Genomic DNA, 18,385 nt, shown 5'->3' with positions numbered 1-18,385 from the left:
CTACTAATCCTCTTCCCAGGAGGCAGGCATAACATTTTAACCAACAACTAGAAAACTCTAGCATGGTGGTTCAGCTGAGCAAAGATTAGGCTGAGGCTGTAGGCTAAAGCAACTGCATGGCCTCATAAACTAATTTAAATAGCAGGATTGGTTCAGCATAAAATGCAGCACATTTGGTCTATTGTATGTTACAATCCAGCTTAGAAAACCATTTACTGAATATATTAATAGACAGGAGGTGGTTAACCTTCATCCTATACCCGGAGACAATTCTACTCCCTGTCCTTCCCCTTTCCACATTTATTGTATATGTATTTTCTACAGAATGCTAATAATCTATACTGAACATAAAGGTTACAATAAGCAGGGAAAAAAATTGAGTGAGTGCACTTTCTTTTGAATTGAGAATTTTTTTTCTTCGGTTCAGCTGTCTACACATCCTATAAATAGGTTCTTGTCCGTTGATATATTTCTGTATTTGAACACAGGATACAGAAAATTGAAGCTTGTTTTAATACTGGTTACGAGCTTGAAACAACTGAGTGGTGAAATTAATACCTAAAAAGCTATAGGAATATTTTCTTTGTTACCACCTGAATAGTGAGTTATCACCTGAATAAGGGGACAAATAAAGGTGGCTACTGTTTATCAAATGCTGTATATCTCTTTTATCAGCATTGATTGACGACTATGTAACGTACTTCTGTGTCTACCAAACATAGGTATTTAGATCTGATTATTGCACAAAATTAATTTGGTAACAAGGATTAGAAATTCCCATCTAGTGCTTCCCTTCTAAATTGACAGTTTTGGCTCCTAAAGTCTCTGAAGGTTACCGCTGTAAGAGAGAGAACTTAGCTATCAAGTAATATTCTTTGCATGGTACCTTCAGGCATCACCATTTAAGAGCTATATCCTGAGTCTTTTGAGTATATTTTGGCGAAGGTGGAATTAATATAGACTTTTTCAGGAAAAAGAAATTGTATTGCCGTATTAACCAGGGCTTTATGTAACATGAAATCAGAGGGCCAGAAATAGTAGGGTCTTCATTATACAAAATACGAAAATTTTATTGTTATGCTTTACTATATGATTTCCTTTATCAATTGGACAGAATCTCTTGGAATATGAACAATTTAAGAGATTAAATAAAAATCTTAATAGGTTTTCAGTACTTAAATATTGGAATTCTTAAATAATCACAAATGTTTTTACACCTGATGAATTAGTTTAAGTTCTAGATTGATTTGAAACGCAGGACTAGGAGGGTGCTCAGTGCGAAGAGTACTTTTTCTGTCAGCACTTTATATCATCAGTTGGGGAGTGCCCCCTCAGATGAGTTAGGTCGACTCTCTAGGGTGTGGGAGAAAGAGCGAGGTGTTGAAGTCTCCTCCAGGAGCATGGAAAGATATTTGGAAAAACGCAAGAAAGATATCAATTTGCAATAGGACCCATGCTTTACAGGTAAGATTCTCCACAGGGTCCACTTGGCCCCGGACCGTTTGTCAAAATTTAAACCAGGGGCATCTTCAATGTGTCCCAAGTGCAAGATCTGTACGGGCACTCTTAGCAATTGTCTCTGATCTTGTGGTAGTCTTCAAACATACTGGAATGCTGTTGTGGATGCAATGGTGAGGATTTTGGGTGCAAGGGTGGAGAAAGACCCAATCTCTCTCTCATTCTGGGCTTTCCCAGTGTGTTCCCTGCCGAAGCGCAGTATCCTCACTGTTGCACAAGAAGGAATTAGATTAGATTCCCTACAGTGTGGAAACACAGGCCCTTTGGCCCAACAAGTCCACACCGACCCTCCGAAGAGGAACCCACCCAGACCCATTCCCGTACATTCACCCCTGACTAATGCATCTAACACCACGGGCAATTTAGCATGGCCAATTCACTTAACCTGCACATCTTTGGACTGTGGAAGGAAACCGAAGCACCCGGTGGAAACCCACGTAGACACTGGGAGAATGTGCAAACTCCACACAGAGTTGCCCGAGGCGGGAATTGAACCCAGGCCCCTGGCACTGTGAGGCAGTAGTGCTAGCCACTGTGCCGCCCTAAATATCTTGCTAGGTTGGGTATCCAAAAACCCCCCGAGCCTGTCAGGTTGGCGAAAGACTGTTAGAGAGCATTTTCCCTTGGATTTTCTCACAAGTATGGTACATCACAAAACTGAGAATTTTTATAAGACATGGCAGCCCCTTTTGGAATACCTGGACACAGATTTATCTGCCACACTAACAAAGGCTTTTATAGCCGTAACGATTGTGTTTTACGAGCCCACTATCCATTGAGGTGGAACTATGAACGTATGAGTGTCTTGTTTGGCTGAGTTGAGTTATTACTATTTATTAGTTTTGTTATTATTTATTTAGTTTAATAATTAGTTGGGTTTTTATTCTCTAATACCTGTTTATACATTTGTACATGAGGGTGGGTTGGGTTTTTTTACTTTGTCTTTTTTGTATTGTTTTGTATTTGTTGTAACATTAAAAAATATAGATTTTTATTTTAAAAATCTATTAAGAAACGCAAGACTTTTTTTTTTCCTCCCTTGGTGATATGACCGATCGAATATCAGCAGGAATTGGCAGTCAATATAAAATTTGCATGACATACTCTGTGTAACATTGCAAGAGTAGTTTATTTGATTGTTTAATTGTGCAATATTTTCCCAGTGGGAATAAATCGTTATGCCATGGAGTGAAGCTTTCTCAGAAACAAAGGAAGATGATTGCAATGGCAGCTAAGGAACCAAGCACAAACTGCAGACTGGACACCACACCTATGAAATTAAATTTGCCTCCACCATTAACCCCATCAAAGACAGGAAGTGCTTGGTAAGTTCATGTATCAACAATTAAAAGAATGCAATTTTTAAAATATATATCACATTTACTGTTGAATCCATTTCCTAATACATTAACCATAGAAACTTGGTAAATGCCCTTACTTGTGATGATCTTTTCCTCTATTGTCAACTGGGTTTGTACGTCAGTTGCAGCAAATACACACCTTCCAACAGTCCCAATATTTCGAACCCCATCTCTTCTAGCCCAGCCCTAGCCGTGTGTTCACCATACCCTCTGACCTTCCCCTCTCCCCTTCATGCTCACTTCTTTGGGCAAGAGGTCCCCCCCACCCTCCGCTCCACAGATCCTTTCACATCCCTAATTGGACACCCCCGCCAGGACAATTTCCTGCCCTCGATCTTTTCGTTGACAATTGTCGACGGGACATTGGCCACCTTAATTTCTCTGTCCCTCTTACCCATTCCAACCTCTCTCCATCTGAACTTTCTGCCCTTCGTTCCCTTTGGTCCAATCCCAACCTTGTCATCAAACCTGCTGACAAAGGAGGTGCTGTTGTCATCTGGTGTGCTGACGTCTACCTCGCAGAGGCTGAGCGTCAACGCTCAGATTCCTCCTCCTACCTCCCCCTGGAGCATGGCCACACCAGTGAGCATCAAGCCGTTGTCTCCAACAGTGACTGACCTCATTTCCTCCAGATGCCTCCCCCTCCCCCTCCCCCTCACCACAGTTTCCAACCTCAGTCTCTCAACCCTGGATAGCCCGTTTCTACTTACTTCCCAAAATCCACAAGAAGGACTGTCCCGGTAGACCCGTTGTGTCAGCATGCTCCTGCCCCACTGAACTTACTTCCTCCTACCTTGACTCCATCCTTACTACTCTGGTTCACTCCCTCCCGACCTACATCTGGGATTCCTCTGATGCCCTGCAACACACTGACAACTTTCAATTCGTAGGCCCTAACCACCTTCTATTCACCATGGATGTGTAATCTCTTTACACCTCCATCCCACACCAAGACGGCTTGAAAGCTCTTCACCTCTTTCTCGAAAAGAGGCCCGAACAATCTCTATCCACCACCACTCTCCCCTGCCTGGCTAAACTTGTTCTCTCTCTCAGCAACTTCTCCTTCAACTCATCCCATTTTCTCCAAATCAAAGGTGTAGCAATGGGTACTCGCATGGGTCCTAGCTATGCCTGCCTTTTCATGGCGTATGTGGAACATTTCTTGTTCCAGGCCTACCTGGGTCCCCTCCCACAACTGCCTTATCGATACATCGATGACTATTTCAGTGTGGCTTCATGCTCTCATCCTGACTTGGAAAAATTCATATACTTTGCTTCGCTTCCAGTTTCCATCCCTCCATCACCTTCACCTGGTCTATCTCCGACACTTGTCTTCCTTTCCTTGACCTTTCTGTCTCCATTTCCGGCAATAGTCTATCCACTAATATCCATTACAAGCCCACTGACTCCCACAGCTATCTGGACTACGGCTCTTCTCACCCTACGTCCTGTAAGGACTCTATCCCTTTCTCTCAGCTCCTTCGCCTCCGCCGCATTTGTTCTGATGAGGCCACTTTCCAAAGTGGTGCTCTTAATATGTTCTCCTCCTTCTCCAACCGTGGCTTCCCACCTACAGTTGTTGACAGGGCGCTTAATAGCGTGTGCTCCATCTCCCGCGCAACGACCTCACCCCCTCCCTCCCCTCCTAGAACAAGGATAGGGTCCCTCGTTCTCACCTTTCACCCCACCAGCCTTCACATGCAAAGAATAATTCTCCGCCATTTTCACCAACTCCAACAAGACACCACCACTAAACACCTCTTCCCTTTCCTCCCCCGTCTGCATTCTGCAGAGATTGTTCCCTCCGGGACAACCTAGTCCAGTCCTCCATCACACCTAACACCTCTCCCATCACACACGGCACCTTCCCATCACACCTAACACCTCTCCCATCACACATGGCACCTTCCCATGCAATCGCAGAAGGTGCAACACCTGCCCCTTTACCTCTTCCATGCTCACCATCCAAGGCCCCAGACACTCATTTCAGATTAAGCAGCGTTTCACTTGTACCTCTTTCAATTTGGTCTATTGCATTCGTTGCTCCCAATGTGGTCTCCTCTATATCAGAGAGACAAAATGCCAACTGGGGTGATCGCTTTGTTGAGCACCTTCGGTCTGTACACAATCAGGTCCCGGACCTTCCTGTGCCTTGCCACTTCAACACAATCCTGCTCCCATGCCCACATGTCTCTCCTTGGCCTGCTGCAATGTTCCAGTGAAGCTCAACGCAAACTGGAGGAACAGCATCTCATCTTCTGACTAGGCACCTTACAGCCTATCGGTCTCAACATTGAATTCAATAACTTCACATAATTATCCCATCTCAATCCCTCTGTTTTCATTCTGCTCTGTTATTTTATTTTTTATTTTATTTATCTTTTTTATATATTTTTTCACTGTTCTGTACCTCTTATTTCTTGATTCTTCTTTATCTTGCTCCCCACTCTCTTATCACCCTTTTCCCTTCCTCTTCCCTTTTTGCTACCCTTCTCCCCTGTTTTCCATTTTGCCTCTGCTTCACCCATCCCCCACATATTTTGTCACCTAGCACCGGCTTCAGCCTTGGTCATTCACAGCTCCTAATCTCCCTATAGTCTCTGTATGCACTGTCATTATCACGTCTTTATTGCTACCTTTGCTTCTGGAGCCATGACTCACCTTCTCTCAGCCTAGTATAAATACCTCCCTGTCTTCCCCTTTTTTTTTAGCTTTGACAAAGGGTCAGTTAGACTCGAAACGTCAGCTCTTTTCTCTCCTTACAGATGCTGCCAGACCTGCTGAGATTTTCCAGCATTTCTCTTTTGGCAGCAAATACACATGCCACTTTGAGTCGGAGAGGATGTCTAGTTCCAACTTGGAAAGTGGAGTTTGAAAACTGAATGGAAAATGCTGCCTTTAATATAGACTTTTTATTTTCTTGTAAGATGCGAGGAATTTTTTTTTTTGTTCTGGTGTTTGTAGTGATAAATTTGTCAATTGATACTGAACGCTTTCACTCAGGGCAACTCCTTTCAATGACGTTGCTTCCCCTAAATCATTCCGTGAACTACTAATGCAAGAAAAGTCAACAGAAAGAGCAAGCGACTCCCTGTCTTCCGGCTCACTGGATAATAAATCTAAACAACAAGAACAACCGAGCAATAAACATGAACAACCTACCAGGTAAAGAATTATAAAACCTGTGTTTTTTTATTTTTAAAGCCAGTGTAACGATAAAGTAAATACTTTGGTCAGCATGTAAATCAGCTAATAACCATAGTACATTTTCTTCTGCAGAGCTTCTAGTTTCATAAAAATAGGTTTCAACTGTAACTGTACTACTGATCTCTTTGGCATTCTGCTCCTATGTTCCTGACTATGCCTACCGTAGCATTTAAAAGTATTCACTTGATACAAAATTTAGCCATCTGCTATTTTAATATTTCAAACAGTGCCTTGATTTTGTTTGGAACCATATTTTGAGTATTGTTGGTTTATGCAAAAAAGGCAACATTTTTAAAATATTGTTTTATCCCTCTGCTCACCCACAGTTAACGTAAGCAGAATTTGTTTTCTGTACCCATTCAAAACATACGGGGGCTGGGTTATTTGATGGTAAAACAATCTCATTATTATTGGGAGTTGCGTTGAAGTGACAGAGATGCTTTCCTCTTTTTGATCATTAGTTATAATGATGGGATGTTCATTCGGCTTTAAAGGAAAATTCATGTGACTTGCTTTCCAGTGAGAACGAATTTTAAGCCTTGTCTCAAACTTGCATGAAGTTGCTCATGTGCCATCATCCATATGACATTCTATAGTTTAGCTTTGAAACCCATCAGTTAACTCTTTACTCTTCATAGGATACTATTTTGAGTATTTAAGTTCAGCTAGTTGATATCAACTCAAATTATTTAATTAATATTTTGCACATTTTTTTCCTGCTGTCAGTTACAAATGTTGACTGACAAAACTTTAATTTTTTGATAGATTTACCTTGAGAGAAGAGACTTAGAATATTACTGAGAAGAGAAACCAGTTACTGAGGCTTCTGGTCTTGCATTAGTCAGGATAAATACAAGAATGCCAAATTTTGAGGAATCGCAATAATTTATATTACAGGAGAAAATGATGCAAGTTGTCAAAGATGTTTGAAGAAAATGTTAGGGAATTAATAGGATTCTCAAGCACCTGGCTAATGCTAACAAAGGCACAAGGCTTGAATATATTGCTTTTGTTTGCAGGGAATGTTTCCTGCATGTGAATGTGTTGCTCCGAACAGATTTAAATGAGGAGCATTGAATTGGGCTAACAATCTTGGATTGGTGGTTTATGGGAGAGGGGGGGGAGTGACATCTTTTTGCTTTGCCTGCACATCTCTAACTTCCTGTCACTTCTTGTTTACTTGTACAAGCTGTAACAGTTTCTCACTATCCAGCCTGCTCAGGCTTTTGAAAGTTTCTAAAAAATCTCCTTTCAGCCACCTTGTCTCAGGAAAACAGTCACTACGTCTTCAATATGTCTTCATAACTGAGGTTTCTTATTCCTGGATCAGTTTTTGTAAATCACTTCTGCACTTTCCAATGTAATCACGCCTTTCCTATAAAGATTGTGCACTATACTCCAGCTGAGGTCTAACAAATGTCTTATACAAATTCAGCATCACCTTCTTACTTTTGGACTCTGCCCCAATTAAATCTGAGGACACTGCTCGCTTTATTAATTGTTCTCTGTACTTGTCCTGTTATCTTCAATAATCTGTGCACACGATGCAGCCAGATCATTTTGCTCCCGTACCGTTTTTTAGAATTGTACCCCATTATTTTATATTGCCTTTCAATGTTGTTCCTACCAATGTGCATTACCTCACACTTTTCTGCATTGAACCTCATTTTCCACCGATTTATCCATTCCACCAACTTGTCAATGTCCTTTTTTAAGTTCAAACTGAAAAAACTGCGGATACTGTGAATCAAACAACAAAAGAAATTACTAGAAAAGTTCAGTGTGTCTGGCAGCATCTGTAGAGAGAAATCGGAGTTAACATTTTGGGTCAAGTGACCTTTCCTCAGAGCTGGAACTTCCTTTTTTTTTGAAATTCCACTTCACGGTTTACAATTCTTCAGAGGTTTATGTTATCTACAAACTTGGGAGTTGTTGCCTGCACACCGAGATCCAGATCGTTTAATATGTGTCAGGAAACACAAGGGTCCCGATTTCTTCATTACAAACCTACCTCCAGCCCAAAAATATCTGTTGACCATTACTCTGTTCCTTATCAGTTAGCAAAGCAGATGCAAAATTGACTACTTTCTGTTGGATACAATGACCTACAGCTTTCCTCAAGTCTGTTGTTTGGAACTGGCCTCTGGAAATCCATGTATACCACATCCAACAGAGTTGCCCCTCATTGAGCTTTTCTGTTAAAAATCTTCAAGCTAATTAAACACAATTTTCCCATTTTGAAATCAAGACTGACTCTCTCCAGTCAAGTCCATGCTTTTCCATGTGACCATTATTCTAAATAAATGTTTGTTTGTTTTCTGGAACCTTCCCCACCACCAAAGTGAAACTGACTGACTGGGCTATATCTGTTGGAATTATCCTTTTGAAGCCTTTCTTGAACAAAGCTGTAATGTTGTAATTCACTAGTCTTCTTGCATCTCCCTGGATTCCAAAAAAGGTGAACAATTATGGCCTATGACTTTGTGATTTCTGCCCTCATTTCCTCAAGTCCTTGGATGCACCTCATTCAGACCTGATGTTTTATCAAGTTTAAGTACCAACAGTCTATCCAAGACTACACCTGATTAACTTTGAACACTTTGAGTGGCAATGATACCTTCTCTGTCACCATGGCCTGGGTAGAATTATCCTCTTCTGAAAACAGATGCAAAATAACACCACAACAGTGCCCTCCTACACCCCCACATATAAATCCCTCTTTTGGTTTCTAATTGACCCCACTCCTCCTTGTAAGTTGGTTATCATGTACCTTGTCAGAGTGAAGATACATTACAGAAAGGTTAGTTTAATTTATTTCCCTTTTCCTTCTTTATCAAATATTTCAGCACTTTGTGTTTTTAAATAAGCTAATTCATGGTTTTAATTCAAAATTCATAACCAATTGAGAATAATGTTATAGTTCTACCTAACGTGGATTATATATTTTTCGTTGCTTTGTGCAAGCAAATGTAAAATGGTTGCTGTAGCCATTCAAATTGTATTGCAGATTATTAAACTACTGCACAATTTAGTGGTTGTTTAAAATTTCATTAGCTGCAAATGATATAGTTTAATATGGTTGAATATAAATAGTAATTTGCTGACTTGGCAGAAGTCTCATCACTGCGTGATTTAAGGTACTAAAGTTCCACTGAAACTGAAGACAGTGATTTTTTTTCCAAATTGGGGCACGTTTTGATTGTGAATAGGGAAAAGATTATTCCTTTTGGGAAAGAGGACACATCAATTCAAAATTACTGCAGAGAATGACTGGATAAATGGGGTAATTGAAACAGTGTATTCCTGCCATGATCTTATTTTAAAGTGTTGTACTTGGTGTAATTCCAAAATGGAAAATGGGATATAAAAGGGATGTATTGTTAAGCAAAGTGGGATTTCAACCAGCAGGGATAGAAGCACAGAAACAACTGAACATTTACCATTTAGCAAGCTTAGTTGACGGCAATGATTTATTGAAGGCATATTGAATTAGAAAATCGCACAAAAAGTCTCTTAGCAAATCCTGTGGCTGTCAAATCTGAGTCTTTGTTTCACAGCCCCATCCGTTATTGCCTTAAGTAATGCTCATCTATCACTACCCACAGTTTTGAATCGCATATTTTGGAGCATAGAATTACTGCATGGTATGGTCAGAATTGAGGCCATTGTTTATTTTTTAAAAATCAAACAATTATTTGTCTTCCTTTTCAATGTGGCAGATTGGGCACAACAGTTTATCTTGCATTTTGTAGCAAAGGCCATGTGATCCCTATGTTGTAGGTCTTTGTGCTCTAACATTTGAACTTGCCTTTGTCAGCAGTATTGTTGCCAGCAGAAACAGCAGTTGGAATTAGTATAACCAATATCAGTTCAATATAGTTCACTTTTAGTCTTGATGTGGCGTAACCACATCAGTGGCAAGAAATATTTCTACAAGATGTTATTTTTGTCTTGGTCATGACCAATGTACACTAGATATTCTGTAATACAGGCCAAGCTGTTTGTTTAGGCCTTTAATTTTTTCTTGTGCAACCCGTGTTCTGAACTTAGGCAGAAAAGTTTGGATTGTGTAACTTTTAAATTTGATTTTGGTAATGCACCCCTGTTTTCTGAAGAGTTTTTGCATTATTGCAGAACTGACCGCTTTGGGTGATTTTGTGTTTGTGGTTTTAATGTTTTATAGAAAATATAATATGAAAGATGAATGTATTTACTGGATAGGTTTCTCGTAGTTTTGAATTTTCTCAGACTATTAAAGTTTTTTTGCTTTTTGTGTGGTTTGCTTACTTAATATGGCTTTGCAACATGTCATTACAGAATCACAGAATTGTTAGAGTGCAGAAGGAGGCCATTAGGTCCATTGTAACTATGCCAGCTCTTCAAATAAGCAGCACTCTTTTTGGTGCCATTCTTTTGCTTTCTGTCCATAATTCTGTACATTCTTCCAGTTCAAGTAGCTATCTCACTGTCACGGAAAAGAAATTAAAGAATGTATGATTATGACATTCCATGCCTTGTTTTGAGACAAGTCATTTTGATCGGATGTACTGAGTGCAAATAATCCTTGTGCAAGCCAAAGAAAATATTTTTTAGGATTAAGTATCACTTTGTGTTTTGGGCATGTTAAATATGAATATATGCATTTTGTTTCCTCTTACCAGATCCATTTTTGTGACTTCCCTCAAATTTTAGAATTTTATTCTTCTGCAGGTTACTAGTCGGTCTATTGTCCAAACGTCAGGCTAATCATAATTCAATCTTTAAAAATCCTAGAACAGGCATCTCGAATTGCAAGCCGCATGGTCATCAAAACATGGAGAGTAGGAACAGGATTAGGCCACTTGACCCTTTTTGAGCTAGCTTCGAACCTTCGATGCATTCGTGATTCATCATTCTACGGAATACCCTGTTCCCACTTTCGCCCATTCCCTTTGTTCTCTTTAGAACTAAGAACTAGATCTAGCTCCTCCTTAAACATTTCTTTTGCCTCAGTTGCTTTGTGGCAGGAAATTCCGCAGACTCGCCACTCTCTGGGTGAAGAAATTTCTTCTTAGTCCTAGAATTAGCTTACCCCATGTCCTTTGACTGTGACTGCTAGTTCTTTGGAACAGCCGTTTCACATTTTAGTTTAGTTCTGTTAGAACTTCATAGGTTTCTATGATATGCCACTTCCTACCTCTAAACTCCAGTGAATATAGCACTAACTGATCCAGTCTGTTGTTATGTTAGTCCTGCCATCTCAGGAATCAGTTTGGTGAACCTTCATTGCATTGAATCCTTAGCCGGAGCATCATCTCGCAGATATGGAGAGCAAAGCTACACACACACACAACTCCAGCTACACACACACCACACACAACTCCCCAGGTGTGGTCTCATCCAGGCACCTTACAATTGCAGCAAGAAATCCGGCTCCTGCTTTCAAATCCTCTCTGTATGAAGGCCAACGTACCATCTACTGCTTTCATTGCCTGCTTTTCAGTGACTGGTGTACAAGAGGACCAGGTGTCATTGCATTACCTCCTTTTTTCAATCGGTGGCCATTTAGATAATTTGCCATTCTGTGGAGAAACCTCACATTTATTCACATAATATTTAATTTACCATGCATTCGCCCAGTCACAACTTGTCCAAATGACACGGAAGCATCTTTGCATCCTTTTCACAGTTCTCTTTTTCCACCCCCACCCCCCCACATCCAGCTTTGTATTGTCTTCAGTCTTAGAGATATGACATTTAGATTAATGAGTCAGGTGAGGAAACTATGTTGTGAATAGCTGGGATCTGCAAACTATATGACTAGGAAGGGTTTGGAGGGATATGGGCCGGATGCTGGCAGGTGGGACTAGATTGGGTTGGGATATCTGGTCGGCATGGACGGGTTGGACTGAAGGGTCTGTTTCCATGCTGTACATCTCTAATGACTCTCTGACTAATCCATTCAGTTTCCCTCTTGTCATTGGCTGCCTCTCCAAAGATTATTTGTTTATTTCTATTCTGTGGTTGTTCTGTCTAAATCCAATCCCATGCATAATAATTTTACATGCTAATCTTATGAAATGACTTCTGAAAGGCCAATAGACCACATCAACTGGACCCCCCCCCTTAAACTCTACTAGTTACATCCTCAAAATTTGAATAGATTTGTCAAGCATGATTTTCCTATCTGAAATCCATGCAGTCTCTGTCTAATCCAGTTGCTGCTTTCTAAGTGCTGTGCTGTTAAATCTTTTATAATGAATTGCATTTTCTCAACTACCAATGTCAGATTAACAGGTCTAGAATTCTAAAGGAAGGGTCACCTGAAGCCAGATGCTGCCAGATCTGCTGAACTTTTCCAGCAATTTCTGTTCTTGTTTTTGAATTACAGCATCCACAGTTCTTTTGGGTTTCTGATGGATCTATCATTCTGTTTTTTCACTCAACATTACCCCACGATTTAAAAAAAGAAAGTTAACTGCCCACCAATCCATAGAACTGTCTCAGAGCCTATAGATTCTTGAAAGATGACCACCAATGCAGCTACTGTTTCTCTGATCATGTCCTTAAGTACTCTGAGCTCAGGCTGTCTAGTCCTGGTAGATGTCAGACTTTAATCTCAGCAATTTCACCAACATCATTTTCTTACTAATACTGACTTCAATTTCTTCAGTTCTTACCTCTCTGATCCTGCATTACCCAAGACTTTTGGAGATGTTATTTGAGTTCTCCTTTCTGAAGGTAAATCCAAAATATGTGTAATTCGTCTGCCATCTTTGCTCCCCAGTATAATTTCCCCTGTTTCTGATAGTAAGGAACCTGTATTTGTCTTCACTTTTTTTTTCTCTTCATTATACCTATAGAAGCTTTTACCAGTCAGTTTCTCTATTCCCCGCAAGTCATCTCTCTGTCTATTTTCACTGTCTTAATCAATTCCTTTTGTCCTTCTTTACTAAAAATCGAAACTGCTCCCAATCCTCAGGTCTGCTGTTCTTTTAGGCCAGTTTGTGTGCTGCCTCTTTGAAACTAATACTACCCCTAATTTCCCTTGCTAGTCATGGCTGGGCCACCATTCCTGTGTTAGTTATGTGTCAGGCAGGAATGAATACATGGGCTACAGTCCCTCCAAGACTCGTCAAATATATGCCATTACCTATCCACTGACATCCCTTTAAAGTAATGTTCCCCAATGTATCATAGCAAGTTTGTACCTCATACCATACTGGTTTTCTCTTTTTTTTAGTTTCAAGCCTTATCACTCTTCATTTTAGTGAAGAATTTTGTCATATTATGATCTCACTTCCTCCAAGGGGCCTCGCTCAGCTAGATTGTCAACTTCTTTGAGTCAATTAATTACTTGTAGCTCTTCTGCAGTAAATCAATTTTTAATGTATAGCCATTTTTATAATACTAGCAACATTAAAAACTGGGCAGCAGAAAATTAATTAATTCCAAGGTTTGCAGCTACTAATGAAGTCAACACAAAGTAGCTGATTCCCAGAGGTTATATTAATTGCTTTCACTATTAACTATAAATCTTTCATTCATTCCCAACAGTCCTTGGTTAATGACAGTTGCTAGAAGCCCACCGACAATACCTCCAATCACATTTGCGGCAATAGTGGAGGAGGAGCGTAAGCAAGAAGCTGCACTTCTGAAGAGCAGAGAGAAACCATTAGCTTTGATTCAGGTAACACTAGTTGTAAGCTATTCTGTGCACTACTTGAGTTTTTTTTCCCTGGAGAATTGACTACATTTAGGGACTTACGAAGTCATGATGCTTCGGATTCAGGAAAATCAATTTCATAGGTAACCACCACATTAACTTGATTTTAGTTAGTGTTCCTCATTAACGTGCACCATTGTCTAACTTGGTGCAAGGATTACATTTGTCTGAATTTACATTGAGGCAAAGGCTATGTTGAAACTTCGATTAGTACAGCACAAAAAGAGACTTTTCAACCTACTGATCCTATGCAATCAGAGTTATCCAGATTTATGCAATAGTTGAGGGTAAAACAATACTACTTATCCCTTGTGTCTGTCAGGTTTAAACCGTGATAGTTCACCAGTCCTGCTATACTGCTCTCTCCCTATAGCCTGGCTTTCTTTGTATTCCCAGATGCATATATACCCTCTTTGGAAGCCAGAATTGAATGTGCCTGTGCCATTGTCAAATTTATTCCAAATCTAACCATTTTCTACATTACAAAGGTCTTCCTTATGCCACCTTTTGTGAATCACGATAATTTGGTTCTTCACCCTTCTGTCAGTGAGAAATGCTTATACTTTTTTTTTGCCCTGTATGTCTCTGGTCCATTCCTCATCCTTCCATATTCTCAGCAGGAACATACTGTGCCTTTTAAATTGTCATAGATCAGAAGTACTTTTAATGCTTGTGTTTTCAAGTTAAATGTAGCCAAAAAGAAACAAGATTGACCACTAATAAAATATCACATGCTGAACATTTGGATTTTGATATTCATACAGCAGCCTATTGAGGGAATTCTATGCCGTCACGCCAGTGCAGTCACTGAAATATGGAAGTTGAGATGTATCTTTGGGAGCTCCACATTACAAGTGCTCATAATTATCTAGCAACTGCATGATAATAGTAAAATAAAATTGCAGATGCTGGAGATCTGAAACAAAAACAAATTGCCAGAGAAACTCAGCAGGTCTGGCACAACTGGGAAGAAAGCAAAGTTTCTCCAGCAATTTGTTTTTGCATGTAAATAATCATTGCCTAAATTTTCTGATGTTTCTATATTGATTTTAACCAGGTAAATTCATCCAGGGAATGAATTGCATTGTTGGCGTCACCAGTGTTTGTTACCCATCTCCAATTTACCTTGAAGGTTTTTCATTGATTCTCTAGTTGTGGTCATCGCTGGCTGGGATACATTTATTGGCCATACCCTTACTGCCCATACCCTAATTGCCCAGAGGACGGTTTCAAGTTAACCACATCATTGTGGGTCTAGAGTCAGATGTAGACTAGATCGGGTGATAGCAGTTTCCTTGTCTAAAGGACATTAGTAAACCAGATGGTTTTCTCCAAAAATCAAGTCTTGTGGTTATCTTAATTTCAGAATTATTATCTAATTCAAATTCCACCCTTTGTTGTTTCCTGGGTCTCTAGTTTAGTAGTCTCATGGTAATACCATTACACTGTCGCTTTACACCTAATTCCATGCACCATTGGAGTAACACACATTTTAGTGAAGAATGTAGAAAAGATAGTTGTACCCATTGTTTTTTCTATCTGAGTTTAAAAACAAAAATTGTAATATAATTTCTTCAAAATAAAATAATTTTTTTCTTTTATTTTCAGATTGAGGAATGTGCTATCCAGGAATTACTAATCCACTATCAAGCCAGTAACAATCCTGAGGAGTTTATTATAGTCGATAGATCACCACAAGGGCCCATAGCAACCCCAATATGGAGTAAACATTGATTCTTTTAGCTCAACAGTCAACAATAACAATGTTTTGAAATTAAGTTGGTCAGGGTTTACTCTGAAAAGGCTGAATTTTCAAGATCAGAGGAACAAATAATTTGTCCTTTTTCTAGATCTACTATTGTGTTTGAGAGTGCTGTTAACAACATAGATTTATCTAGAATACATATCATTTTCACTGGCACACTAAATTTGGATTTTTATATATATATATATATATATATATATATATATATAAAATTCCCTATCAGATATTGACTTTGTTTTCTCTCCACTCCCCCACTCCATACATGTACTTTCAAAGTATTGTATACTGCAGTTGCAACAATGCTAAATTGGTAGTAGAGAATTCTTCCAAGTAAAATGAACAGATGTTTGGGGAGCAGAAGCTGAAGTCCTGATTGGGGTCAGTTAGAAAATATAGGTATTATTAAAATCACAATTAATTCAACTAGCAACTACATTTTTTTAAGTACCAGGGAGAGGAGTATTTATCTGTTGTGCTTTAGATTTTGTCATTGTGGTTTTTTTTTCGTTTTGTGCAAGTTGCAACACATTGCATGGATTAAATAGATAGAGAACAAGCCAGTTTAATTCACAATTTTGCGGGGTTGTCACAAGATGATGTGATGATCAGAACCTTGTTCACAAAGAGGAAAAGAAATCAACCATCTTGATATTTAAAATGCAAGCAGCGGTGGTGGCTTAGAAGCAAGTTGACGATTGTTTTAAGTGGAGTCTCATTAAAAGCACGCTGGAAGAAATGTTATTTAATGGTCCTACAATGACACTATTGTTGACTCATTTTTAAACTCTCCATCTACTTGGGGTTAGCAGTGTTTGTTGATTTGAGTACTGCAGTTCATGACCCAGATGAAATATTAACTTAAACTGTCATTCATAGACTTGTAGTAATGTCAAAAATAATGAGGAAGATTCAATTTATTATCCAGAAGCATATAGTCTCCAGAAAATCAGTACTTTCTTTATACAACTAAACCAAGGCTAATGGCTACACCAGATTGTTCTTTCCCTCTGTTATTTCTAAAATACATTTAGTTTCAACTCCAGTCAATGGTCACTAGCACCAAAGTTGTCACCTTCATTTTTGGTCTGGCTCCAGGTAAGTTGGGAGTCTCGCCTGTGGACAAATCTTGGGTGGTAGGCCTTAACATGACCAGCATGGTTGCTGTTTATACTTTGCAGTGGTGAAAATAGTGAGTAAATTCGAAATGAAAGTCCCCTCTTGAACAATTGTGATACTGCAAGCAGTGGTCGCTTTGCTTTTTTTTAAAAAAAAATTAACCGGCTTGGATTGCAATTGGATCCATCCCTGCTAACTATCATAAGTTGAGATATTGTTTCAGTGCAGCTCAAATATTTGTTGGTTTTGTTGTGCTAAAATAAACTTCTGATGAGAAAACTATTATAAAATAGTTCTGTGCATGAATCAGAGAAACCTCTTAAGCATTCTTTTATTGCTAGTGCACAGTTAAAGGTTTGAACTTGTACTGTGTCACTAGTCGATTTAAACATAACGCAAACTGCTAGACTTTTTTTTTAGGTGTAGTGCCTAGCTTGCTATGTACATTATTTGAAACTGCATGATATTTGTGCATTTGCTTGAAAGGCCTTATTGTAGCTATGTGATTGGGCAGTGTTGGTCCTGCATGATTTGTATGCATTTGCACAACTGAGAATGGAACTGTTGACTTTTTTGTACCCTTGCAAAGCTGGTGACTGATTTTGGGCCGAGCAAGTAAAAGGTCTGTTACTTCTAATGGATAACTTGGCACGTTAAACATAATCATTTGAAAGCAGTGTCACCATGTAAAAGATAAATTGGGGAAATGGGCAAACAAAAGTAATACTTAAGATGCAGTGTACATGATCCTTCGTTGTTTAAAAGAAAACATTTTCATGTTCATGGAGTTTAGCCATGACTGGTAGCAAGCTGGAAAAAATGAAAGCAATAAATGTGTATTTGACATGAATGTGTGATATTTTATTTCACTACAAACCCTCCTTCATCTGCTTTATTAACAGATGTAATTGAACAAGAAAAGTCATTCAGTTTCAATATTTCAATGAAGTCTATCATCAACAGGAAATAAGCATTTAAAAGCTATTACTTTACAAGATTTCCACCATATTGATCAGATTATGTTTTTGCTAATACTGACACTCCTGCGGAATGAACTTTTTAAATCAAAAAAAACTTAGAACTACATTTAATCTTTTTGCAGAAGTGCAGTGGAATTTCTACAAATATTTACATTAAAAATTTATTTTAAGTTCTTGATTTTAGTATGTCTTAATATTTTGTCTTGTACAACACTCTTGATTTCTACCTTTTAAATATTCAGCCAGACTTTGCCAGGATCGTCCCTGTGCATTCTAAGTATTTTTGGTAGCTTACAACAGTTCTACAGATGACCTATGGATTAAGTTACAGTAGTTATTTTTACACCATTTACAAAGCAACAGCAAATCAAAAAACTCACATTGCCTGTAAAGTGAAGTTATTCACAGGCGTGTGGAAGTCACTTATTCATCTTTACTGCAAACAGAAAGTTGCTCTTCCTCCATCCTTAACAAGCCGTTGATGCAACTAAGGCTTAATAAAAGAAGTGATTCCTCAAAGAAAGTTTTAGGAGAGGAAAGATAAAGCACTGAAAATAAATGCAGATGAATTTAATTTGTTACTGGATATGGGGCTGCTGGCGAAGTTTTTTTTTGACTTTGTCCAACATAGTCCTGACAACTTGCTAAACTATTTACTATCATTTAGTGCTTTCAGTTATGGTGCTAAAATGGTATTGTCGCTTGATGAATAATCCAGAACCCAGGTTAATGT

At 39.0% G+C, this 18,385-nt stretch overlaps 1 protein-coding gene across 1 annotated transcript in view; it reads left to right on the top strand.

Annotated features, from left to right (window-relative positions):
* The window catches only part of ibtk (inhibitor of Bruton agammaglobulinemia tyrosine kinase), a 115,940-nt gene extending 98,418 nt beyond the window's left edge, over window positions 1-17,522 (top strand). The window contains exons 25-28 of the mRNA XM_072553432.1: window positions 2,682-2,843; window positions 5,883-6,044; window positions 13,623-13,755; window positions 15,400-17,522. Coding sequence (XP_072409533.1) covers window positions 2,682-2,843; window positions 5,883-6,044; window positions 13,623-13,755; window positions 15,400-15,525 — 583 coding nt within the window. The 3' untranslated portion in view covers window positions 15,526-17,522. The remainder of the gene's footprint in view (window positions 1-2,681; window positions 2,844-5,882; window positions 6,045-13,622; window positions 13,756-15,399) is intronic.
* The last annotated feature ends 863 nt before the right edge of the window (window positions 17,523-18,385 follow it).

Source organism: Chiloscyllium punctatum, chromosome 3 (assembly GCF_047496795.1).
Source record: "Chiloscyllium punctatum isolate Juve2018m chromosome 3, sChiPun1.3, whole genome shotgun sequence".
NCBI classification, from domain to species: Eukaryota; Metazoa; Chordata; class Chondrichthyes; order Orectolobiformes; family Hemiscylliidae; genus Chiloscyllium; species Chiloscyllium punctatum.
Note: the sequence above shows the minus strand (reverse complement) of the source record. Positions and strands in the feature narration are given on the sequence as shown.